This window comes from Tamandua tetradactyla, chromosome 1, assembly GCF_023851605.1.
Source record: "Tamandua tetradactyla isolate mTamTet1 chromosome 1, mTamTet1.pri, whole genome shotgun sequence".
NCBI lineage: Eukaryota > Metazoa > Chordata > Mammalia > Pilosa > Myrmecophagidae > Tamandua > Tamandua tetradactyla.
This window is the reverse complement of record NC_135327.1, coordinates 120,453,766-120,481,708: the sequence shown is the minus strand read 5'-3', so window position 1 is coordinate 120,481,708 and position 27,943 is coordinate 120,453,766. Positions and strand designations below refer to the sequence as shown.

The 27,943-nt window shown below is 37.9% G+C and overlaps 1 protein-coding gene across 2 annotated transcripts; it reads right to left on the bottom strand.

Annotated features, from left to right (window-relative positions):
* On the bottom strand, window positions 1–27,826 carry PON2 (paraoxonase 2). 2 transcript variants are annotated; one of them, XM_077123449.1, is made up of 9 exons: window positions 27,656–27,826; window positions 19,086–19,156; window positions 11,813–11,868; window positions 7,473–7,638; window positions 6,808–6,934; window positions 5,658–5,858; window positions 3,117–3,198; window positions 2,230–2,358; window positions 1–1,604 (listed from the first exon to the last, which is right to left on the bottom strand). In XM_077123449.1, exons 1-9 carry the CDS (start codon window positions 27,727–27,729, stop codon window positions 1,446–1,448), a joined length of 1,065 nt encoding a protein of 354 aa, XP_076979564.1. In that variant the 5' UTR covers window positions 27,730–27,826; the 3' UTR covers window positions 1–1,445. The 2 variants fall into 2 exon arrangements, with proteins under 2 accessions (XP_076979564.1, XP_076979570.1); XM_077123455.1 differs by having other exon boundaries at window positions 1,467–1,604; window positions 2,277–2,358.
* Window positions 27,827–27,943: the final 117 nt, after the last annotated feature.

Sequence of the window (27,943 nt, the reverse complement as noted above, 5' to 3'; positions counted from 1 at the left end):
TCAAAACAAAAAAACAAAAGTATTTATTGCTATTATTCAACAGGTTCTTAGATGAAAAAATGCACAGACACACACAACACATATGGCACCTAGTGGTGGCATATCCCAATTGCAGTTTCAGTTTTTTTGAATGTCTCATCCTATTACAGTCCAAATTGTTACATTCAGTAAGCGATCAGAGTAAGGGCACCACAGGCAAATGTACAACACTTATGATTTACTAAAACAGAGATACTCAGTTCTAAGTAAGTAGCTTTGTGTAGCCTTAAAGGAATAAGGCTCTGACATTAGACAAAAATTGAAATCTGTGAAATGTTAACAGTGATATAATATCAATACCTATTCTCTCAGGGTTGTGATGAGGATTAAATGAGATAATGAATGTAACGTTTTTACCACATTGTCTGGCACATTTCTAAGTAACTGATAAATATTTTCATGATGGTGATAAAGATGGGGAAAAAACTATAACAGGTCAAGCAAAGTGCTTTGATAAATTCCGTGAACTAGTCAAGTGTCTCACAAGGGCTTATGACAGTTTTAAAGGAGGTCTGAGTGCAAAGAACTCTTGCCTGTAAGGCAGACACCTCTGGCCCTGAGCCCAGCCTTGGCACTGGTTAGCCAGGAGGCCCTGGCCAGATGACTTTATCTCTCCTGGCTTCTGTTGGCACATAAATCCAAGGAGGAGGTGGGATGACCTTCCTACTTCAACCCCTTATCTCCTCTTTGCATCCTTTGCATCCCAAGTGGGCTTTCACTAAGGGAGAGTGCCGACGGAGCACTCAATACTAACTGGGAATTAAGTAACGGTATTTAACTAAATTTTTTTGTTTCATTTAATTTTTAAATAAAAGGTGTCAGCTTTCAGTGACAGAAACCAGCCTGGCCATGCCCACCTGTACCAAGGCAACCAACACCATGCGGAAGGGGAAGCCCACCCACGTCCCCTGAGGATATACTTCATGGATTAAATACCGTCATAACTTGTATTTTCGTTAGTATTTAATATGATTCCAAGTCTTTAGGAGTAAACAAAAATTTCAGTACAAAACATTCTAAAATGTTAACTATCAGTAGTTCTGAACTGTTAGCACTGAGGCCACTCACATTTTAAAGAAATACAACCCACCCTGTGTCTCTGGAGATCCTACTCTGGCGTTTGGAAGGCAAAGATGAAGCTTATTTTGTGTAAGGTGTGTTTACTTTACCTGAAAGCAACTTTCTTCTCTCTCATTTACTTGGCATCTTTGAAAAACTGTACATTTTCCTTTTATGTTAAAACTGCTTTGAGATCTGAAGGGGTCTTTCCTTGCTGGGCAAAAGAATATTAACTAGACATGCTATATATTTCTTGGTCAACTTAGCTGGTTAAATTCCTTCAGAATTAGCAATTTATAGAAAATTAATTAAGTGAATTTGTCCCACCTGCATATCAAAAACACAATTTAGAGTTCACAATACAGCGCTCTGTGGTATAAGGTACCGATGAGCAGCTTCCCATCGTAAACTGAGGCCACAGAGCTTCCCTGGAGCACAGATCCATTATTGGCATAAACTGTTGTCACTGTGGGCTTCTCAGATAGAATGTTCTGGATGCGCAGAACCTATTTGGGAGATAGAAAGGATTACCATGTAGCCGTCATTACCCATGCCACTTACTCACCAATAGCCCCTGTACTCCACAATGACATAATGATTGAGGGGACCTGCTGGTGAAAAGAGCAGTTACCAATCTTGCTAACGTTTAAATTAATGTACTTTTCAAACCTGCAAAGAAAGTACTTTCTTAAACCATCTAGTTACTTCATGCCAATACAGGATTTAGTGTTATTATAGTAATTCAGCATTAATAAAAATACTTTTACACTAATGTACCCACATTCATACTATTTGACAATAACAAAAATCATGTCATGGTGTGAGCTGACCATAAATGATGTACTTTAGAAATTGCCCATATACTACAGAAGAAGGGCACTGTCATTATTAAAACACCTTTGACTAGCTTCCACCCTAATTTAATCCATTAAAAGATTTACCTTTCTTAAAAAATTTGAACAATCTGAAGTCTACTAATTATTGGCTTAAAGCAATTAAAGAATCACTACATAACAGTTTACTGTAATTCTGGCTTAAAAGGACTAAACGAACCATCCCAGGACAGTTTATCGAATTAATATTTCAAAGGACTTGAATAATAAAGGTTGAAAAAAATGGAAATATAAAAACCTCTGATGAGGGAGGATTGCTTGGGTCATACACGAAGAGCTTCTGACCGTTAGCATGACAGCCTGCCCAGATGTCCCCCGAGGAAGGGTCGACAGATAAATTATCCACCAGTGTATCCACATTGAGCACCTTCCAAATGAAGAATGTCAGTGTATAAATGACACGAAAAACCTGATTAAACAATTTAGGGCTAAACTTTCCTGCCTCTATGCGTGTAGGGAAATCATACACATCTCTCTGAGTCCACCCCTCTAACACCAATATTTCTTAAAACAAAATTAATAAGCTGGTTTGGAATCACTTTTCATCTTTCCCTAAATTAAAGAAGTTAGAGTGATAATCAATCTATAGGAAGTTAGGATGGTAATCAATCTATCTAAAAATCTCTCTAAAATAATGAACTACTTCTCCCTTAAATGATGCACAATGAACAGTTAGCTCAAGGAACTCGATGTAAGCTAGATAAGAAGTTCTTCATCAACCTAAAATATGTGTTGTTGAGCAGGAAGAAAATAATGGTCTGGAACTCAATTTCCACCTTCATTTATTACTGAAAGAACTAGAAACATGCATAGATCTTCATTTGAGAATGAATCTATTAGACTTTTCAATTGTGAAAATTCATATTGGAATTCATCTTGTGCCATCAGCACTACATGGAATGGGCTCTAAATTGGATGGAAATAGCACTCCTAACTTGCTGCATGTAATTACGGTCAGTTCTTGTGACTGCTGCGAATAGGAGATTTTTCCAGTTGGAGCGAGATAATATGAAAAAACCAGAACAGCGATACTGGCACCCATATTCTGTTCTAAGTGAGGGATTGCTTAACTATGCATAACTAAGTATTAAAATCTGCTTTAGGCATAAAAAATAAATATTTTACCTTTACTTGGGTTAAGTTCATATTAGGGTGTCTTTCCAAAACATGAATTTCATGAGCTAGTGTATCAGCAACATAGATGTACCTTTGCAGAGCAGAAAGGACACACTGGTTAGAGCTCCATGCCGACAGAAAGCTTCATTAATGCAGTAAGAAAGTAAACAACTTCATAACCTGCCAAGGAGTTCATCAATGATGGGCCCTCAAGGAACGTTGGATAAAGGTCAATTTTTATTTAAAAAGTAAGCTTTCAAAATCAATTCGGTGTTGCTGCTATAATCATAGAATTGTTAAATTATTTTTCAAAGGGTGTGTAAGGAAAAATAATATAGGATATTATTGAATTTATAAAGTCCATGATAGGTGCCACTCAAAGGACAACAGAACAAAGGTTTTATTTACATTAAAAGCTTTTACATTTCATAATATAATCTGATATTTCTAGGGATAATTTACATGTAGTAATACAGGTTACATGTACACATTCCACATTTTATTAAAATATTTAATGACACGTTGGGAATTTTAAGAGTAAAAGATAATCATCCATTCGGAACAATCTTTATCTTGGGGAGGAAGGATAAATTAAACTATTTTAAGGTCATTTTACTCTTTGAATCAATTGTTCCATAAGCGTCTACCGAGCAATCACTATGGGTAAAGCCCCATATGGAGGATGCAAACATGAAGACACAGCCTCTCTGTTCGGAAGTTTATAGTGTGTTGGAAAGGTCAGGCTGGTTTGTCCACACTAAACATCGAGTTCAGCGTTATTGGTACCATGTGAAATATTTAAAGTAAAGAGATTGGAGAAATATCCAGCTCCTGAGAACACAGAAGGAATCACAAAGGAGGGGGGCAATTATGCAAGATATGGAAGCAGAGAACGGATTTGAACAGAGGGCCACAAAGACAAAGCACCTTCCAGGCAGGAGAAAATATATGAGCAAAGGCACAGGTGCAAGACTGAAGGGGCATGCTTGTAAAATAAGTTCTTGGTCTAAAGCACAGAAAGTAAAGGAATAGCAGAAAACAGGGGTTGGAGCTAGCCTAACTCTTTAGCCTTCCTTGACTTGTTAACAATTCAATTCCCTTGAATTACAGAATAAGTTAGTTGCAAGATAACAAATGGTGAGTTCTGTTTAACTATTACTGAGGATTTGCTTTGTGCCTGTCACAAAGATAAAAAAGACCAAGCACCCTCTTTTGAAAACTCTTAAAGGCCAGGGGACTATAAGAAGACAAGGTTGACAACAGTGCAAACAAGGGAGTCGAAAGGAAGTTTAAAACTCTAGCCAGAGAGGATGAGAACCTAATCCAGGCAGGTGTTCCTGGGCAGGGAAATGGTGGTGAGAGTGGAGGAAGGAGACAAAGGCCTAATCTACAGGTCTTGCTTACGGGCTGCAGGGAGCTGGTGAAAGAGAATGAGTTAAAGCTGAATCCCGCCCCCCTCCCCTTTATTATTTATTTTTAGCTTGGATGACTGGAAAATTTGACTCTCATAACAGAAATATAAAAGTTGAGGAGAATAACAGGTTTGACAAAAGAAATTGGATCATTTCAGTTACAGACAACTTAAATTAAATAATTCTATATTCACTTTCTGGACTCAACAGAAAAAAGAAAAATTCATCAAGAAAATAGGGAAATTTAGCTGTCAAGGAATGCCAAATTTATTTCCTCCTATATTCTGTAGTAGTTTAAGTTGTTCTGTGCACTGAGGTAGTAGAAAAGAAAGCTAATAAAGAATTTAATATCCTGTCTTATAAGCTGTGACTGAGCATATGAAAATCATGAGATAATTTTAGAAGGCAATTTGACAATATCTATTAAAAAAAGGGTTCACACTGTTTGAGTAAGTAGTTCTATTTTTAGGGATCTGCTCTACAGGAATATTTGTACAAATGTGCAAAGAAGAGGGGCTCATAACAGCACATTTAGCCAGTGCCTTGGGTGGGATTTAAAGTCAGGTCTGTATGACTCCAAAATCTACAGGTTTAACTGCTGTAATGCTCCCATCAGCAGTTTTTCCTAAAAAAAGAATAACTAGATAAGTTTCAGTGGTAAATGAGAACAGCATATTGGCTTAGGAAGGAAAAACAAACAACCTACAAATCCATCAACAGGGAATTGGCTAAATTAATTACGGATCATCCTTACAGTGGAATAATATGCAACCAATAAAAATGATGATGCATTTATTTAAAAGAAAACATCTCCTTGGTATTTTAATATGTATTTAATTATAGGGTTCAAAATTTGATATATGTGATATTTTAAAATGTATATATGTATATGTAAATATGATCCTATTTTATAAAAAGTTTTTATAAAATTAAATTCTATAATGATATATCCCAAAATTTAACTGCTAGATATTATCCAGGTTGTTGCCTTATGCCCTTAAGCGCATTCACATTTTATTTTAAATATACATTATTTTTATAATAAACATTTCAAGGAAGTTATTCCATGTTGAAAAAAAAAGATTTTTTTCTCCTCATAACTGAGGAGAGATAAAGATATTTTTTAAAGGGGTCGTACTTCTCATCAGGTGATATACTGATCCCGTTTGCCGAATCAAAACCTTCCGCTACTATTTTAACTTCATTTGGGCTGTAGTAAACAACATTTGTCCAGTGTAAGTTCAAGTATGTTTCCAAGTACTTCAAGAAAGTATCAGAGAAATAGTGGTCATTTGTGGCATAGAAATGTGCGGGTCCAACAGCTACGATATCATTCGCACTGAAAGAGAAAAATAACTTTGTGAGAAAATAAATAGCCTGTTCACATCTATATTAAAAGAGTAAGTATTCAAAAGCATTAAACAATATGTACTTTACATTTTTGTGCGAGGTTTTCAAGGAAAAGATCAGCTGAAACCACATGGCTATAGTCATTTGTAATACATTATAATGGTTTGTCAGAACAATTTTGTATGGTACTAGGTAATTTGAAGGCAGGCCATTTAGCAATTATGGCAGGCTTATTATAAAAGCAAAAAAAGAACTTAGGGCCATTAAGTATTTTTTTTTGACAGCAAGAAATAATAGGGTTTAACAATGATATGCAAGGACAAAGCTATCTGTAGGACAGAGACAGATAAGAGCCTGGTTGGCTGGTGAGCTGCTCAGGCAGTCAATCACATTTACCTAGCTTCCATCTACTCAGTTGCTGGATTCTTCTGTGTTTCCTTGCTTAGTTATTAGTCAGACTAAGGCTGACTGTTCAATCTCTACCTGATTCACAAAGCCAACCTGCCAAGAATGAACAGGCACTCGATAAACACTTGTGGAGATACGGATGATGAAACTGCAATAGTACAATGCTTCAGGTGAGATTTATATGCTACAAAACAATTACATTTTAAAAACCAGTTATGCAAGGGTGTTATTAAATTTAAATTCCAATTCCCCTATGCAAAAATTTCTGAAAGAGTTCCTTTATCCTCTGTTAAATTATGAAAGACTCTCAAAATGGGCCTGAAGAGCATCTCCCGGTAGCCCCACTTTTTCTAAGTGAATCCACACACAGCACGGATTATCAAATGGATGACACAACTCATATGTGTGCCCTCCACACTCTACAAGAAAACTATATCTTTACATTTTTTTGGTTCTTATGAGAAGTCTACCCTGGGAAATATTTGAAAATGCTAGAGATAAACTGATGAATGAACAAAAGGAGTAAGTACCTTGGAAGAAGCTCATGTTTGATTGTTTTTAGATGCAAAAGAGAATTTTCTTCCTCTACAAATTTAAAAATTTCCACGGTATTCTTGCATTCTGGGTGGTTTACAACAAAGAGATAAACTGTATCATCTAAAGAATTGAGAGAACAGAGTTAATTTACAAGACATAGCCATTGGACCTTTGGGCAGATGCTGACATTTAAATACCACAAGCAAGGAAAGGTTGAATGTATAAGCTGTTAGACAACCCAGCAGATCATTCCTCTTCCCTGTCTCTCCCATCACTGTCTGTCTGGTGTTATTTCTGATCATTGGTCCCTGACCTTTAAGAAAGAGTGTTTCCCACTCCATATAGAGAATTCACGAATAATCTGTTTTATAGTTAAATTCAGAAATATAGCTCTTTTTAAAAATGATATGATCACAAATATATGAAAAGGTTACAAAAGCTAAAGCTTCCTTCAGGTATTAAGTGTTAGAAATTTCAAAATGTAACATAACATACTACTGTAAGCTGAAGAGGATCAATATGTTTGTATGAAAACGACAGAAATGAATTTGTGAGTTAATCATTCTTCTCTTCCTAAAAATATGGTCCAAATCTAACTTTCATAGTCATTTGTAAACCATTTTAAGTTCCTTAATGTTTATAATTCATTGGCTCTTACCATTGTCTATAAAAGTGCTGATGCCATGTGGATTAAATGAAGCCAAATCAAACCCACGGCTGATTCTTAATTCCAGTGCCCTTGGTTTTTCCTCTTTCAGATCCATCATTAGTACTCCTCCAGGCCTATCTGGGGCAAAGCTGTGGAGTCCTTGACACTTTAGACCCTTTTCCAAAACAGAGAAAAGAATTAAATACAAATAGTTAAATTTTTTTGTGGACTAAAGTGGAACCAGCAATAAATGACAGAGACAGGTTAAAGATAGAGGCATAAAGGCAAAATCAAAAAGAAATTGGAGAGGAGGCAATAGAAAAAAATAATTGGGGCTGGATTGCTGAAAGATGAACAAAATAACTGGTTTTACTGAGCTGAAGAAGAAGACTGGGAGTTTCTTCTCTTCAGAGGGTAAAACAGAAGTGGGTGAATTGGGACATACTAGGCAGAACCGAGGGTGGAAATAAATGAAAGTTACAGACTGAGGGCTGAAACCCTCAAGCCTGAGATTTGTTTGAAGAATGTCAGATATCTTGGTTATTAACAAACCTGTCATGACTCTCGTCCTTGCTTCATACCCGATATCTAATCCATCAGGAAATCCTGATGACCCTACCTTGAAAGCACTTTCATCCATAAGGATACGAACATTTTGCACCACCTCTGCCAGGACGGCCCTGGTCCAAACCACCAGAACCTGCCATGTCAGTATCTCCTAACTGACCTTTCTGTTTCTGTCTTTTATTCCCTTTTCAACTCAGCATCTAGATTATGTCAGATTAGGTCATACCTCTGCTCAAATCCTCTAGTGGCTTCCCATCTCACTCAGATAAAAATTCTTTTGATGGCCTAAAGGCCCTACAGGATCTGCCCTTCTCATCCTCCATCACCATACCCACCCCAAAACCCCAGCTCTCTGCCTTCACTTCCTATTTCTCTCCTTCTCACACTAATTTGGCTATAGTGGCTTCCTTGATGCTCTTCAAACAAACCAAGCACACTTTAGCCTCAGGGCCTTCATGTACACTATGCCCTCTGCCCAGGAATGCTTGTCCCCCAAGAGATCCAGGCCCCCTCCTTAATTTTTCATCTCTGTGCCCAAATGTCAACCCAAAACACCTCTTTTCCTGGCACTCCTTGCCCTTCTCACCCTGGTTGCCCTTAATCCATTGCCCTTACTGCCATGTGATATATCTATTTCTCTCTATATTTTATACACGCATAATCAATACTATATATTTAGGGGGTTCAGGGTAGAAAAGAAAGGCTAGTGAGGAGGTTACTGCTGTCCCTCGAGCACAACAAGTTCACCTCCTCCTTGAGGCTTTTGTGCTGTTCTTGTGTGAGTCTTGTGTGTGAGTCTCTTCCCCACCAACACAAATCTGCAAGACTCACTTCTTCGTTTATGGTCTCTGGTCAAATATCACTCATCAGAGACCTTATCTGCACCCTATCTAAAATAGCAGCATGACTCCACTGTCACCACTGATGTCACTCTCCACTGCCCCAGCCATTTTTTGTTAAAGCACTTATCACCATTGGTGCAAGTTCGCTTGTGCACTACCTGTCTTTCCCCAATGGGACACAAGCTCCATGAGAGCAAGGAGTTTTTCTCATTTGTCCACTGCTGTATCTGGATGCCTGGAAGAGTGCCTTGCATATAGTCCATCCCTTTTCCTGATTCAAAATGTCACCTTCATCATGCACTAGATCCCCATCTACATATTGGTCTGTTTAGGAAGTCTCTATTTTGTTCTGTTGACTTATCATTCCTATTCCTGTGCCAATATGCCATTGTGTAAACTGCTGCAGTTTATCAGTCCATTTTGATATACAAGAATGACAAGACCTTATACCCTCTCTAAAATAGTATTTAAGTATTTCTATTCATTAATCCCTCCATATGAATTTGAAAATTAAGTTGTTATTCTGAATAGAAACTCACCATCATCACCTTATATTTCCTAGTGGTTTTTGCTAGTTTGGGGGAAAATCACGTTCGTTCATGTTGTTCAAACCCTGAATGTTCATTTTGAATCCAACTATTTCACCGAACTCTCTTTCCTTTTAATACTAACAGTCTGTTAGCTGAAGCTCTTGGATTGTTTAGAAAACAAGTAATCATGTTTTCTGAAAATAATGGCAGTTTTATCTTTATTTTTTCTCTTTTTATTTCTTTTTCTTGTTTTATTGGGTTATTAAGAACTCTGGTACGTTATAGCTGTTATGGTGGTGTTGGGCATTTTCTTCTTAACATTAATTGGGAATGCAGCTAATGTTTTACCATCAAGAATGATTCTGCTGTTGATTTTTAGAAAGTTCCCTTCTAGCTCTAGTTTGTTTGGAACTTTTAATCAGCAATGAGTGTTGAATCTGACTTAATGCTTTGTTGGTACTCACTGAAATGATCTAGGTCTTTTCTCTTTAAAGCAATTAATTAATAAATTATATATACTTTATGCTGATTCATCCTGACATTCTTAAAGTAAAGCCTTCTTGTTGAAAATATGCTTTATTTAAATATACTGCCTTATTCAATTTACTAATACAATACAGTCACATTTTATGCAAATTTAAGAGTGCAATAGAAAATAAAATCTCACTTTATGGACAAAATTAATTGGAATTCCCTCCAGTTAAAAAAAATCTATCAACAAATACATAATTTCAAGGCCAGCAGACCCAGTAAACAGAATAAACTGGGATTATGCTATTGCTTCATGGCAGTGCCTTTTCAGCTGTTAATAATCTCTATTCTTTATCAGTGCCTATAAGCAATAGCATGGTTTACATGCACAGGAAGTTTCCACCAGTGGTGGTGATAACTCTTTGTGATTATTTTAACATTCCCTGTTATTTAAATTTATTTTATAGTCTATGTCAACCAATCCCCTGTTGGGTGTGGTGTTAATTATGAGGTGACCCTAAACCCATAACTATGGAGTAGAATGGGTTACATGGGCTGAAATTCTGGTAAGAAAGGATTAACAACTACCATGATGTGTGTGCTACATTTAGGGGGCAGCACGCTCTAGAGGGTATTATAGACAATGCTGAGTAAATTTAAAACAGAATTAAAGTGGGAATGTTTCTAAATTTGCAAGAAAAAATTATTTAAGCAAGGAATGTAACATGCCCTTCTGCTAACATGGCTGTAGACTCATGTGCCTGGAGACCCAGATATATATATAAGCATATGCTTCTAAACAAAGCCAGAATCATTTGTGTGTGTGCGTGCGCATGTATACCACTTCATTCATTTTGTATAAGTGGTGAAATAAAATTTTTCTTTTAAAACTATTTTTTAATTATGTATAAATGTTCATGTTTCTGCTAAAGCGCACAGTATTTCTTTTTCCTCTCTCTAATAACAACTAGTTGTTCACAATCTTTCATATAAAAACTGCCAGGATCCTGAAGGGTGCCTCATTCTCTTCTAAGCCAACGTCTCTCACCTTTCTCTTATGTCTGACAACTATTTTATTAGTGTTGTAACTCTATTCTAAAGTAACTCCAAGTTTTGCACATCCCTTCTGAGTTGCAGAGACTGAAAAATAATGGCTGCTGAGAGGAAATAGAGTAATTCCTTCTACAGCCTGCCTTCAGAGTCAGATGTTTCTTCCTCAAGAAAAGCTGGATCCCTGGAGAAGCCAAGGACCTCCACCTCTTCCCAGGAAAGAAAGTGGTCAGAACCTTCCCTTCTGCCCCTTTATGTGGATTTCCAATCAGAATGAACACAGGTATGGGCCAGCATCACAAAGGCCAGGCAATTTCAAAGTCTTTCTAATGTGTGCCCAGGTAGGACTTATTTTTCAGCTTCTAAGAATGAAGGCAGAAGCAGAGGGTATAAATAAACTCAGTCACTGACTTTCCACTTACAACAGGCTATTGAGGAGGGAAAGAAGAGAAGGAAGAAAACAAATCTGCCTTGGTTTGGGAAAATCAGTATATTATTTGAAAGTAAATAATCACGACAAAGATATTTGCTTAAAATCGAGTATCTAATGGTAGTAAGGGTAGATGCTATAGTTAAAATAGTGAAACGGTAATATCTCATGCCCCAGATTGCCTTTTCCGTTGCATGCATGCAAAACACTGAATGCACCGGTATGTTTTAGTGCAATGCGATGGGGAAATAAAGGGCCATAAGTCACTTGACAAAGACTTTTCATCACTATATTTAAATAAGGTAGAGGAGATTTTCCAGGATCCTCTTTGACCTGTCTTCTTTTCAGAGCACGTTTCTGAAAGTGATGGAATTTTGAAAACAAGTTTCTGCTCAGCAGGCTGAATCAAACATCCGTGTACCTCCACTACTAAGTTAGGGGAAGGAAGGAGATACTTACCACACTAAAGAAAGCCAGGCCATTGGGAAGTATGTCAATATCTTCAGAGCCAGCTTCTATAAGTCCAAGAAATAGATAAATGCCATGTTCAAATTCCATTATTTGTTAGTTAGGGCATAACTAGAACTTTGTTTACTTTACCAATGTCTACATCTTTAGGGATGGTTCTGATTTTTTCCAAGGAACCACTCTTGAATAAACATCAGTCTAAATTCCTTTCTGCAGTGAACTTATGACTTTATATATTAGCTATTGTATGTTCACTCAAATCAAAGTCAAGTAATCACCACATTTACAGCTATAACACAGAAAAAGTTGACATCTGTACTCTCTTATGATAAACATCCAGATGTCTGTATAAAAGTAATTGACATCAGGGGAATATTTACTTTCAGAAGGAAGGGCTCAGAGCCATTTAACCATGCAAATATCTTTGTCCTCTTCTCTGCTCATTCAAATTGAAGCAAACTCAGACACTTCTCTCATTAACAGAGATAAAACACCTGGGATCACACATTCCCTCTTTAAAAAATAATGCCTGTTTGTTCTCATAAGCAAAGAAAGCTTTCTGTTTAATCTTTAAATTTAGGCTTTAAATTTCAGGGAAAAAATTGCAAAAGAAAAATAATGATAAATACCATGTACCTAATCCAGCTGAAGCTTCTAACTCGTGTCTCTGAGGCAGGCTACAATTACTATTGATTGCTTATTGACTGGCTGCAGTATACTTCACATAGCACAGCCAATAATTAGACATAAGGCCTTCCCAGTGGTCTTACTGTGTAAATTCCGCGGACAGATAATAGACCCAAATGCAAGAAAAGGGGAATAAAAATGGTTTAGATTAAGCCAAATCATGACACATTCTTTGAGTCCACAAAATCCAATCTTCCCCCTTTAAGATCTCTCCAAGGATTTCTCTAAGATTATTTCTAGGTTGTCAAAAACAAACAGAATCAATCTAGCTGAGCCATTTTGTTTCTGATTTATGATTTGGATTTTTTGTTGCCTCCAGTGTTGCTTGCTCTATCAGAGTGGGGGCAAGCAAAAACAAAACAGAAAAGCTAAAAATTTCTTAAAAAGAAGATAAATATAAGCTTAAATTTGGTAGAGTGGAGATCCTTCTCAACTTGGAGTCTGCGGATTCCTAAGGAGACATAAATGGGCTTTTAAAGGGCCCATGAACCCCCAGAACTCTATGTAAAATTATTATCTGAAGATGAGAATTTTTCCGTGAAAAAGTGTGGCTTTAAGCAGATTCTAAAAGGATCTGTGATCCTCCAAAAGGTAAAGAACTGCTGGATTCTACACCTACAGTGATTCTCAACTGGATATGAGCTGGCATCTGGGAACTCTTCTTACACACACACAAACACACATGCACACAAATGTACACAGCCAAACTCTAGTCCCAGTTTTGCTTTCTGGATCCATTTACTAAGAGCTCAATATGTTAAAATGTTTTTCATGAAAAATTATTTTTAAATTTAATTTAATGTGTACATGCCTACACAGAAAACAAAGAGATAAGAAGTTTTAGGTAAAAAATTGACAGTGTCAATTTGGTAGGATTATGAGGGAGAATCATTTTCTTGTTTATGCTTTGTTTAAATTTTTCTACAAATAACAGCTATTGTTTTAATAATCAAGAAAAGAACGCTTTTTTCTGAAGATATTTTCATTTCATATTGTTGCCTAATTTAAGGGAAAATACTGAGCCTTACATGTAGTTTTCTTACTTTCCAGTGCAGTTCCTTGCTCTTCATTTCTATGCCTACCTCTACAGTAGGCTTATATCACTCATATCACCTCTTTGGTCTGACTACTGCAAGAGGAACCAACGCTAGAGAATTTTCTTCTCCTTTAATTCTATGACAATGATGATGATGATGATGATGACAGCTAACATGTAATAAGTACTTACCAAGTACCAGGCTCTTTGCTAAATATTTTACATACACAATCTTATATAATTTTCATAACTCTAAGAGGCTATATTATCTTCCCTCATTTTAGAGTTGGGAAGTTGGGACTATGGAATTTATGAAAGGTTAAGCAACCTGCTTAAGGTTACAAACTACAAAGTGTGAGGCTAGGAGTCCAATAATTTTTGGTTTGACTTAAAATCATAGAGAAAATATCCAACATTAACATTTAATGAATTTTCTCCGTCAAAACCGTCCCCTGGCTCCTCTCCAAATGCACTTCACTTTGTGAATTCCGTTGTGATCAAGTCCATATGTTGGCTCTCCCCTCATCATTCTTATTTCCATGCCTCTCATATTTTCTATTTCTCTTCACCAATTCATATCCCTCCATTTTCTATAAAACCTCCCTCAAAGCCGTCTTTCTCTAGAAAGTCTTCCTAGTTTAGCATACCTAATTTTGATCCCTTCTTATTCCTTTAGCAATTCATATCTTGGTCAAAGACAGGTAGCCGTTCCCCAGCAGCTATACTCTTAGTTCCTTTCTTCCTTCTTAGCAAAAGGCCAGAGCTGCATAACTACAGACCATATGCCCTGCCCTGTCGGGCTGGCAGAGGTGGCCGAGTGTCTACGTTTGGGTCAGTAGAATGTGAGAAGACACAATATATGCAACTACTGGGTAAAAGATCAATAAGCATAATATATGCATGTACTTTTCCTTTCCACCCCTTCCTGCCTGGGAAAGAGCAACTACTGGAGAACCAGCCATGGCCCCAATATGCAGCAGGTTGTTGAAGGTAACTGGGTTACTTGTCCACCATGAACCACTGGACAAGCATAAGGAGCACACAGCCATCTAATCACTCCAGGCCTCTTGTCACCTTTGGGCTGTTATGGAAGAGAAAAGTAAACTTTCTGCTCCTCTCAGTTTCTATAATTTTCTAACAGCAACTTAACCCTCACCACTCCCAACAGAGTATCTAATGTTGTGGCCCATTATTTTATACCGTTTTGGCTTACCACTCAAGGATGTTATGTTAATCACTCTGGCAGAAAGATACTCTATTGGAAAGAGAATTTGCAAAAGTTACTTAACCTCTCTAAGGTTCCTTATCTGCTATAAAAAGAAAAAGGCATATGTTCTATCTCATGTGGTGTTTTCCTGTTTTTCTTTTTTCAGAGGTGGATTGCAAAGTACATGATAACAAGGGCTACAAACTTTAATTTTTTTTTAATCTCTCAAACAGAAGCATTGTCAAGCTCTTAACTACTAAATGTATAAACTATTAGTTAATTCAAGAAAGAAATTCAAAATTTTATTTTAGTTCAGGACTCTGAATGCCAGCATTTTCAAAGACATTTAGAAAATAAGATGTTTTAAATTTTTAAACCTTAAATAGAGTGAACTAGCTCTTGTCGTTATAATTTTAGTATTTAGATGTTGATAATTTGCCAAATCTTGGGTGTGTAAATGCTTGGTTTCTGTCTGAAAGATCAACTGGGAAAGGATACATGAAATAAAATTAATAGTGAACTTACTTTCTGTCCCACACAGGGCACACCTTCTGTATTATGCATGATAAATGACTACTATATATTAAAACAGAAGGGCATAAGATATGATTATGTAGATAAAGCATCGAAAGTTGCTAATGGTTCATTTTCTGTGATGGTGAATGGAGCATTGTAGCGTGTGTGCTGATGGCGGGTGAGGGTAAGAGGTGAGGCATGGCTACTACTGCTTTCAAAGTAGAAAGAAAAATGAGGAACTCTCTACCCATACTGCTATTATTAGAAGTTGCTTTAGCCTATATGGGAATATATGTCCAGTACATTGCTACTTCCTGTGATCACTGACCAGTGATTAAGCAACTGTGGTTGAAAATATATAACCACAAGCTATTATTACCCATCACACATCACTAATACAGCATTCAACAAATGTTCATATGGTGTGTGCCAACCTCAAAGCAAAAGCAAAAAAGTAAAAAAAAAAAAAAAAAAAAAAAAGCACACTTTTAATTAGATCTAAAAACATATCCCAAATGTGCTTCTAATCACTCTTCCTCTCCGCTCTGTTGCCTTTTGAAGTGCCTCAGAGGCATTAAACACTTCACAAGAGAGGCCATAGGTGACATATTTCCTCATTCTTTCCAATTCCAGACAGCAGCTCACACACATACAACATAAAGGTCACAAACACAGACAGATGCCTGTTCAGAATACAAATGTTTCTGGGCTTGGTTTTCTCTGAAGAGTCCTCCACCCCAGTGGGTTGTAAGGGGAATAAACTTGGCGGTTTGTCCCACACTGTGTCTGGCTGTGCCCTATTGTCCATTCTGAGGCTCGAATTCACAGAAAGTGAGCTTTGCAAGACCAAGGACTATTTAATAATTTGACAATTATTAGCACAGTAGCAAAAGTAACCACAGCAATTACGGATACACCCTTCCAAACCTTGTACAACATCCCTGTCAGATGACATCTGGCCTCAGCTTGGGTACCAGTTTTCAGCGGCCCTTTGCAGTTTCTGCCAGAAGGCAGTATGGGGTTGCTGGCTTTCTTGGGACTCCAGAACAATCTCAGTTCTAGAATTATCTGCATTATTCAGCAAAGTTCAAGTCGATTTGGTATTTGATACTTATTCTGCATCCTCCTACTAAGTGACTGGACAACTGAAACAAAGAGGAGAATCCCCAAGATAAAGTCAAACAGTCTAGGTGAAGGGAATTAGAGCTGGAAAAACAAAAAGGCAGTAATAGAAAAATAGGAAAAAGATGTGTAAAGAATGAGAGGCAAGTAACAGAAACTTTGAAGCTGAAAAGCCTGCTCTGAAAACTGATGGTGTCATGAATGTAAAGCCTTCTGGTGTGTGTTCCAGAAAGGGGTCCCTACTTTGTTTTTGCTAGAAGTGCACTGTGAGTGCTGTCTGCAGTGAATGTGGTTATAAACAGGAGATATTGGGCTTATTCGTGTTGCAAATTACAGGGCAATTTAGCAATGATTATAAAAACTTTAAACATATTATGTGAACTGAGTAACAATTTTACCACTACGGATCTATCCTACAGATATACAAGAGTTATATGTACAGTGATGTTCACTGATTTCTTTGTAGTTGCTGACCACTGTACAACTCAAATGTGCATTTAGAGGGAATTGGTTAAATAAATTTTATCGTATGTGCAAATATAATAAAAGGGGTAAATCTATATTTGCTGATGTGGAATGTTATTCACATTGTGTTATGAATAAAGTGGGCTGCAGTATTTTTAAACTAAAATGCCATTTTTTAAAAAAAACTAGATGTGTGTAATGCATATATTTGTTTGAATATGCACTGAAAATTTTTGGATGGATAAAAAAAGAAACTATTTCCAAGGCTATCTTTTTAGGGGATGAAGAGTTTGTTGATTTTTATTCTCCATTTTATATCTTTATGTACTGTTCACACATACACTGTTTACACAAGCATATATATTTGTTATTTAAAAACACAGAGCAGTTGCTAAAAAGAATAACTCTGTGTGCTGACAAAAGTTTCCAAAACGATAGGATCCAGTGCAGAAGCTTATTCTGAAATATTATGTACAATTTGATCTCAGCTATATCTTTTATTAAGTTCTATGTATATGAGTGTATAGGAATTTATAAATAAATTAAGTCTGGAAGGGTACCTGTGACGGTTAAGTTCATGTGTCAACTTGGCCAAGTTATGGTGTCCACTTGTTTGGTCAAACAAGCACTGACCTCATTGTGAGGCTATTTCATAGATTTAAATCATTAGTCAGTTGATTGCATCTATTGCTGATTACAAATACAATCAACAGAGGAGATAGCATTCAGAGATGAGAGAAGTCTCACTCAATTAGTTGGAGACCTCAAAGGTACAACTGAGGATTTCAGCAGTCAGAAAGAAGAATTTCCATCTCTACTGCAGCCAGGGAGATTCTCCTGGGAAATTAATCAAAAACCTTCACTGGAGTTCCCTGTTTGTGGCCTGTCCACAGAATTGGGATTTGTCCATCCCTATAGTCATATGAGCCAATTCTTATTTAAAAATCTCATCATATCATGTCTGTTCTGTTTCCCCAGAGAACCCTGACTAATACAGTACTTAAATATTGTTGAACGGTTTTACTGATGAGAAGTAGGTAACATTCACTTCCATGTACTATGGACTTTATTTCTTAAACAAACAAACAAACCCTTAAACTGTCTCTGATCTCCAGAGAAGGACGTCATTATATAAGGACAGAAGGGCCACCGTGGTAGACTAGAGTTACTGCCACATTATGATTTTTAAGAGTAAGATTGTAAATAAATGGTCCAAGATTTTTTAAAGTCTGAAAACTTACAATCTAAATTCAAACTCATCATTACAGATGAGGAATATAAGGGCCAGCTTTGTCGAAGGTCACATTGCAAATTCCTGGCAGAACCAGAAGTAGAAAAAGTAGGTGTCTTGACCTCTAATGCTTTGTATTGCTATCATTCCTTGAACAATCACTAATAATAAACATTACTTTTATGGTTCATTCATAATTCCACAATAATTACTGAATCTGTGTTACCTCCTAGGGACCGTGGTGGATTGCAGACGATAGAAGACAGGGTATGACACGGTCTCTGCACTGGAAGAATTTGCAGACAACCTGGGAGACCCTCAGTGGGAGGGACAATCCGGACAGACCCCTAACTATCTACAGCAGAACCAGGGCTCATTCCCAGGAGCCCCTTTTCAAAACTTCAGGCACTATAGCACATCCGCAGAGTTTAAAGGTTTGTTTGGTGGGAACAGGAAGACCCCACCAATTTTTCCCTCTTCTTCGGTTATAGCCTTAGAAAGTACAATAACAGCAATTTTTTAAAAATACATATTTTTTGAAGCCTCAATTATGCATCAGGCATAGGATCAAATGCTGGTTACAGAATAGTGAGCAAGACAAACAGTGCCACTGCCTAGGAGGAACTTACCTTCTTCCTTCCTTACATTTACAGGCTGACCACTAAGCTAATGGTATGCAGACCTCAGTAAGCACACATGACTAAGAATATAGACTTTACAAAAATCAAAGTCACTAAACAAGCAAGAAATCGGACAAGCAGTAAACATCGGATTGTTTACAAGCAGTAAACATCGGATTATACAAGTAATAAATTAGAGTATGAGAGATAAATACAGGACGCATGAGATGTAAAAGAGACTAGGCAAGGAGGGTTTTCTTGATCTAATGTGATTTACACACTGAAAAAGAGTAATTGCATACCAAAATACTGTTAATGATTGTTTTAGCATTGACAGTCAAACAATGTAATGTATACAACAAACAATTTCTTATACATACCAATTCCTTTTATCAGGTGGCAGTTTGGAAGGTCTACAGATTCTACTTGCCTGGAGGCTTTAAGTCTATTTCTGTTAAAAAAAAAAAAATTGATTTGTTTACATATTCCCTGACTTGTTCCACAGAGGATTTTAAAAGGCATACAGCATTACATAAAATACAGCAAAAATCTGAAGCATATGAAAGAGAAGGTAGAAAAACAAGGGTAAGAACCTAAAATAACATCTGAAATGAAGTTGAAACAAAAATGCATATAACAAAGTTCCATTTATGGACCTCGATGATAAAAGAGAGTCAGTAACTCAGGACATAAAGCTTCTAATGCAAGTTCTTCTGCAAATATAAACAGGTCACATTTCTCACAGCTTTGGTATTAGAGAAGAAAGCTCTAGAGGTGGAACCGGAAGTCTGTTCTTCTTTCTGAAGCCACAGAGGAGCCAAATAACTAACCGCTCTGATTCTGCAAGATGATACTAAGCAGCACACATCTCTGAAAGGACACCAAGGGAAAATGGCCTTGCTTGGAGGTTGGCACACAGAAGCCACCCCACAAATACTTATTAAGAAATAAAAGTAGAAGGCCCCATTCTTATGTCAATATACACTGGGGTGGGGAGGTTGGAGGGCACAAACTAACAGGGTGAGAGTTTTGCTACTGTTACTTCAAGAAAACTAAAAGGTAGAAATAATTAAGGAATGCTGAATACTAATAAGAGATCTTCTCCCTTCCTCTCTACCTAAAGCAGAAAACCTTGAAGTGGTTTGGGCAAACACAGGTGGGGTCTGTGGCTTTGAAAGACACATTCTACAGGCTTTCCCTTCTCTCCTCTCATTTCCTCACCTTCTCCTTCTATTCTCTAAAAGCTATAAGTAATAGCATTAATGCCCACTTGCAAAGTACTTAACATTTTTCAAAGTGGTTCACACTTTTTCACACACTTAAGAGAAAAAATATCAATTTGCCCCTTGTCCTTCCCCTAATGATATCCTTGACAGCCTCTGACTCCTGGACACCGAATATGGGTAAGACTACTACTGGTTTATCAGCAACATGGAAGAACGTCTAGGTCTGGGTATCGTGGAACTAGTACTAGGTTGTGTCAATGTTTTGGTGATTCATAGCACATAAAATTTCTAATACAAGTGAGCATTTGGACTCACACAACTCACTGCTTGAAACATAAAAAGCCATAAAAAATTACAATAAATCTCATACCGAAATGTCCCAGTAATGATTTAAAAAGGAAAAAAGATGATCCTCATTATTCACAGATCCTGTACTTGGAATTCACCTACTCACTAAAATGTATTAGTAACCCCCAAGTCAGTATCTCACGGTACTCGCACAGTCATTTGTGGACATGTGCTGAGCAGTGCAAAACCTAAATCACACCTGATGCACATTTTCTCAAATGGGCCGACCAAGGCAACACTCTCATGTTGTAAGTGTGTCCATTTATTAGGGGTGCATTTAGTCCCATATTTTCTGTGCTCTTTTTTTTTTTTTTGGTGATTTCACTGTTTAAAATGACCCCCAAGCACAGTGCTGAAGCACTATCTAGTGTTCTTGTGTGCAAGAAGGCTGTGATGTGCCTTACAACCAGGATATCTGTGTTAGATGAGATTCATTTCAGCATGAGTTGCAGTGCTGTTAGCCAAGAGTTCAAGATTAATTAATCAACAAAATATATTAAATAAGGTGTCTTTAAACAGAAACACACATAAAGCAAGGTATGATTGACGGGTGGATGAAAATGCTGTAACCAGAGGCTTGCAGGAACCAAACCCTCTCCTTGCCCTAGGAGTGGTGGCTCAGTATTCGCTAAGCCAGTGTCTGCTGTGATGTTACAGAACGTCACTACTGTGAATAATGAGAATTAACTGTATATATGATGTAACCTAGTGCCAGAAGTAACAGTGGTAAGGAGGAGGGGGAGGATGCTGAGAATCATGGGGGCCAAAGGAAATCAAGAATGAAATGGCTACAAATTATTGAGTATATCACAGTTGTGATTTACCTGAATGAATTCATTTGATCCTTAAAATGATCCTGTGAATTAAGTGCCATTATCCCTATTTTACAGATGAGGAAACTGACTCCGAAAGGTGAAGGAACTTTCCCTAGATACTGCACACAGGCAGGAAGGCTGAGTCAGGCCCCACATGGCATTAACCCTTTCCAATCCATTATCGAACTGTTCTCAGAAAAGTGTGAGATCAGTATTCTTGTCTTAGCAGTAAGACTACATGACCCTTGGGCAATAGGGCCTAGTTGTCTTTGTTTAAAATAAGAATGTGAATGATGTCCAAAGATTGCGTGAGATGTAGAAAGAGGTCAGTGGGTAACAACTGTGATTACTACATCAAGTCTTTGTATTGTACATTGGTATTATTGTCAATTTTATACAACTTACTATTATTCCTATTTGAACAAAAATAGTGACAATAATTATGACTACCTATTTCAAAGATAAACTATATGGATTAAACATATCTGTTTGAGGTAACAAAATTTGAACAGTGTAATAGAGCGTGCTGGGTAAATATTTTCAAATTTTCATAGTCAACTTTGCTTTGCATAAATGATTGACCATTATCCTTATGCTAACAGGACAATCTTCATAAACCAGTTCAGTAATTACACAGTATCACTTTAGATATGTGGACTGCCATAAGACTGCAGAATTACACAATGTTGTACGTGGCTTTTAGTTAATCAACTCATCTTTTCTTGGCTTTTTTTTATGATTTAAAAAAAAAAAAAGGAGAGAGGATTTTGCTCTCATTCTTTGTCCATTAGGAATTTCAAATTTCTTCAGCAGAAAAGTGCTAGGCTTTTGGCCTGGTAGAACTATTGGTTCCCTGTTCATTAGTGAATTTCTGCATTCCAGGTTGGCCAAGTCTGCTGACTGACAAACATAAAGTCATTTTCATCCCCCTTCCTCCCTTACTGCTTCCCTTTATAGCGATGGGCAAGCCAAACATTTGCTTATCTAGCTCCTTTGCATTTAGGGGTAAGCCTACGATCTAGGCTTTTGGGAAAGATATTTTTGTTCCCGGTAGAATAGGCAGATCCAAGAGGAGCGCTAAAAGCTTGGGGGCTACCGTGGCCATTTTGCAACCTGGACATGGCAAGAATAAAGGATATAAAGCAAACAGTGAAAGATCAAGGAAGCCAGTTCCTTGACATGACCCGATTCATTGAACAAGCCCTAGAATGACCAACCTACAGAATTATTTTATATAGGTTGAAGACATATCGTACCTTTGAGCAGTCCACTGCACTTTGAAAACAGTTGGCACTCAATATTCCTCAATCACATGACTATCTTCATTCAGCTCTAAAAACAGAGGCACCAGTTAATTTGAATTTTAGACAAATGGTAAATATATTTTTAGTACAAGTATGTCCCAAATATTCCATGAGACATACTTATACAAAAACCATTCATTGTTTATCTGAAATTCAAATTTAACTGGGCATCCTGGATTTTTATTTTCATGCGAGAAAAATAAACTCTTATTTTTTTAAGCCACCATTAATTTGCTTGTGTTACTTGAAGCTCAGAACATTTCTAATTGGTAACACATTCAAGGAGTTTAGGGAATATACAAGAGAAAGCTAAATAAACCTCTTTGGGCTAGCATATCAGTAAGTCTAAAAATACTGTCACACATACACAGACAAGTAGTAAGATAAATATTATAAACATCAATACGTGATGATATGCGAGGAGGAAAATCTTTTTACTTCTGCTTCAGTCTACTTTCTCCCTAACTCTGAATGTTTATAGGGTCTATAAATGTACCAGGTCAGAAACGGCATAGCTGTTGCCACGGTGCTATCGTGCAGACAGACATCATTAATCAATCACAGCCCTCTTTCCCTTTAACCTAGAGCCAGCCTCAGTCACAATGTTCCAGGTAAACTTACCTACCTATTAAAATCGGCACTCAAGAAGAAAACTGCTTGCTTTCTCTGTTCTAGGTTCCTTCAATTTTTCTCTCTGCCTCTCTATTTTTACAATTCTGTTAAGTACTTTTTAGTTACAATTATATAGTATGTATAATATAGGAAAGAGTGTATACCAGCTTCCTTCACTGATTGCCAGTAATCATTCCCGAAATGAGCACCCCCGCCCCCACTCCCTACCCCCCACAGGACACATGCACATCAGTGTTCTTAACTTAGGGTTCACTGATTTTCAAGGGGTTCACTGATAGAATTTTGAGCTCCATGAACTTGAACTGGGGAAAAATACATCTTTATGCTAACCTCTAACTGTATTTCCTCTGATAATGAATGTGGGCAACAGATCATAGCACTATTAGCAGCACCTGTCATTCTGTCACCAAGAGAAATCACAGATATTTTTATATAACATTTCAGTTATTGTAGATATCTCAAAATAACATTTACACTTATCACAACTTCAAAATATCTACTGCTAGGTATAAACCTACCTCTAGATCCATTTAGTACTCTCATAAAGAAACACATATCATAATTAGATTTTAAAAATAGTTTGATCATATAAGTTTTAGCTCTAGTCATGTATTTCATTTTTTTTGCATTATAAACATTATGCTGAGAAAGAGTCAGAGTGTCACCAGACTTCAAAGGGGTCCATGGCCCCAGCAGTTAAGGATTGTTACCTGAACATCACAGTCATCAAAGGGAACTTTTATTGGACCCTTACTGTGTGCCTGGCATTGATCTAAGCACTTTGCACAAATGAACTAATTTATTTCTCACAATCCCACTATGGAGCAGGTGGTTTTATTATCCCCATATTAAAGATTAGGACACTGACGCACAGAAAGATGAAATAACAAGCCCCGGATCTCATAAACAGTGGAGCTAAGGAAATGAATTCAGACTGTCTGACCACAAAGCATGAACCAACAATCATTTACGTGACTCACTCTCTATCTTTTTCACTTAGGAAACAGCATCCCCCTTTCAGAGTGAAATGAGACAAGTGTTCTTCTCTGGGGCTGTTAGTTACCACCTTGTAGCCCAGCTGGTACCAGTGAGGGGCACCAGGCTGTGGTGCCAACATGCCTTCAGCAGGCTGGGAGCACGGCATTACCACTACACATTACTTTGTTCCATATCTCACTGCCTTTGGGTTCACAAACAACTAATGGGTTGGAATATGTAGATTATGAAATCCTTATAAGCAAGGGCTTTATCTTTTATGTAGACTTTTATTATACTTTTATTTTATTTTATTATATCCATTTTATTATGTACATTTAAGCAAAAAAAAATTTAGCTTTTAAAGAAAAAGTTTTATCTTTTAGAGACAGACTTTGTAAAACTCCTTGGAATTTACTCCTTGGATCCCTGTAAATCCTGCATTAAGTAATTAATAATGTAGGCTCAGGCATGGAAAGCTGGAGAAATGTCGTTCCAATGGCGGAGAAGAAAGCAGGGTGTGGCAGAACTGGGGCAAACTGTACTTGGAATCCAAAGACCAGGTACTAAAACCTGTTGGACTACCTGTTTAACCTCTCCAAGCCTCCAGTTTTTACATCTATAATACAAGAAGGAAGAAGTTTATGTAGACTAAATGAAGGCATATATACAAGGTGACTTTCTTTCCAAATGGCAGGAAATGCACATTTTGGTTTAATTAAAGCAATTTTTACACCTTTTGTGCAGTACACTGTACATAATATTTACACAATAAAGGAGGCTAGTGGTTAGGAAAGAAGAAAGGCTGCCCCTTCAGAGATGTTCAAATACAGTCTGAACTGTCTCTTAAGGGAGCAGTCTTAAAGGGTCTTAGTCATCAAGCGGAATGTTCAGACACTTGTTTTTAAGGTTCCTTACCCATCTTTAAGAGAGTCTCTGACAACACCCACATCTTCACTTGAAGCCATATATCTTGCAACACAGAGTACCTGAACTGGCAATATTTTTTTCCCCCACTTTCTCCTTTATTGTTCAACTAGGGAAGAGTGGAAACAGTGGGTCTGCTATGCCATCTTCCCCTGGAAACATTAGCCAGCAACAGTTTAGAAAGAAAAAGACAACTTTGATTACATTTTTCTACCTGGGACTATAACCTGAGTGATAAAGTACCATCTTTAAAAATAGAACAGTGAAATCATAAACATTAGATTAGCATGAAAATAACATCAAAATGCCTCTATTCCTTCCTGTTCCTCTGACAGCCTTGCCTTACAGGGCAGTGGGAACATTGTGTTTTTCCAAATAGACTCTAAGGTTCTGAGAGAAGACATATTGTACCTTTGAGCAGTCCACTGCACTTTGAAAACAGTTGGCACTCAATATTCCTCAATCACATGACTATCTTCATTTAGCTCTAAAAACAGAGGCACCAGTTAGTTTGAATTTTAGACAAATGATAAATATATTTTTAGTACAAGTATGTCCCAAATATTCCATGAGACGTACTTATACAAAAAGCATTCATTGTTTATCTGAAATTCAAATTTAACTGGGCATCCTGGATTTTTATTTGCTAAAGCTGGCAATCCTATGCCCATACCAACATACTCACATCAGCCAATATGGGCTCTACTACCCATTGGTTACTGCCCCAAAAGTAACTGTCCTGTAAAGTTTATCATATGTCCATGTCTTTTATAAGGAAAATATGTGTCAAATTATAAATTGCATAAGGTATGCTAGGTGTGTCAGTACCTAAGTCAATAAGGTCCTATGTCAATAAACTTTTTTTGCTTTTCCTTAGGTTTGCAATATTTGTCATTCAAAACGACACGTTTAAAATCTTAAGATTAAGAAGAAGAAAAGACTTAATTATGAAAACTCCAACTTGATGAAGCATTGGTAGTTTGAATATTAGTGACAACTTTGTGGGTTTGTGAATTTTGTTGGTCCTGCCTTTGAAACTGAGGGCTAAACAGATCATATGAAATCATCTAACTCAAGAATGTTCTGCAGAGCAGGATGGACATCTACATAACATGAAAATGAGGGTCAATGTGTCCATTTCCTACCAAAAAAACTTTGTCTCTGTCCCTTCACTGCTCCGCCTCCCCAAATCTGCCCCCCGTCATGCACCGTTCTTTCACCTTGTATTGCTTTATCAGGACTGCTTCTCATCTCTGAGGTTTCAAAGTTTGGGCCCCTGTTACCCTTTCCAAACTATTTTAAAACCTTAACTAGTTTCCCTGTAGCTAGACATTAGAATTATCAGTAGAGGTTTTAAAAATAAAAATCACCACTGTGTGGGCCTCAGCCAGGCCAATGGAATCAGAATCGGCTCTCCAGGAGATCCTAAGGTTAGGATTGAGGCCTCTACTCCAATCCATCCTCCCAGGCTCAAATTTCTGTTGATATATACATATCCCAGGTTCCCTTTTGCCTATCAAAAAAAAAAGTAGGCCCCATTTTTTAACCTAAATTGAACAGCCTCAGAACCTATCCTTCCCCCAACCCCTATGATTCTCATCTCTAACTTTATTCTCCCCTCGGATTGGTCTATTTGCTAGTCTCCAAACCTCTTACTGCCTTTGCTCATGCTGCACTTTCCACCTGGAATGACTTCTTTCATCCCCACATATGAGTGCTTCAACCATCCTTTAAGGCCAATGTCAAATGACTTGTTCTGTCTCCTGAACTGTGACTGTAGGATGTAATCTCTCCTTTTTAGGCCTACACGGGTTCTTCTGTACCTGTCTGGACATCCCAATTTATACTATATTTGTTTATTTTTCTCCTCCCCTATAATACAGTAAACTTCTTAAAAGTAAAGTTAGTGTCTTCCTGTACTACAGGAACCTATGAGAGCACTTTATGTACAATTGGGTGGCTCAATATTTCTTGAATTCGTTTGCTTGAGGCTCATCAAATTTAAGTTAGTGATTTCAAAAATATGTATATCCACCAGCGATTTTTCCTTTTAACTAAAACTCCAATATCTCCTAGGAATGCTTAAACTGGCATTTTGGACTCAGGCCTCCGGATTGAATAGATAAATAAAGAAGTGATGTAACAACAGTAGCTGAATATCTCAAAGGTTTTTGATCTACAGCGCCGAGATTAGAGAGCAGGAGAATCTCAAACTAAGAGGAAAAGGATGCAAAACAACTTTATTAAGGACTGGCGCCGATTTGGGCAACAAAGAAAAGCAGCACCAATGACCTGAAAGAAATTAAAGTTTCGATGCGTGAGTAATACTTTTGTTTTCCAATTAAAGCACCGGGTTTGCTCCTGGATAATTCCAAAACACTAGGTTGTCCCGGGCAGAAAGGAACTTTGCAAGTGGTCAAGAGTTATAAACTTTATAAAATATCACGAGATTCGGCCCAAACTTTGCTAGTTTTACCAGAAGCTGGAGGTGGGAGTGTTCAACAAGCTGGTGCACAGAGCAATCGAAAGTTCCTCACCTCTCGCCGCGGTTCCCGAGCGGGGAGAATAGTCCTCCACCCATCTGAGCGCTCACCACCCGCTGCCCCGAAGGTCTTCCCTTCCCCTTCCCCAAACCGAGGACTCAGGCCTGGGGAAGCTCCCGGGAAGGAGCATCCAGGCGCCCAGCGCGCCCCAAGGCTCGGTCCGAGACGGTCCCACCTACCTGAGCGCCAAGAACCTCTCCCCCAGGAGCGTCAGCGCTATACCCAGGAGACCCAGAGCCACCAGCCGTCCCATGGCGCAAGAGCTGGGAGCGCCGATCGCCCAGCCCGGGAGCACTGTGGGTGGCGGCCCCTTCTCGCTTGGCCGGCCGGCTCCGCCCCATCTCCGGCCCCAGCCGGGCTCCGTCTCCCAGCGGCCAGGCTCCGCCCTGGGCCTGGCCCTTGGCCATTTCACCAGAGACCTATTTCCCTAGATACTTTCCCGGGAGGGGAAACGGTCTCCCAGGGCC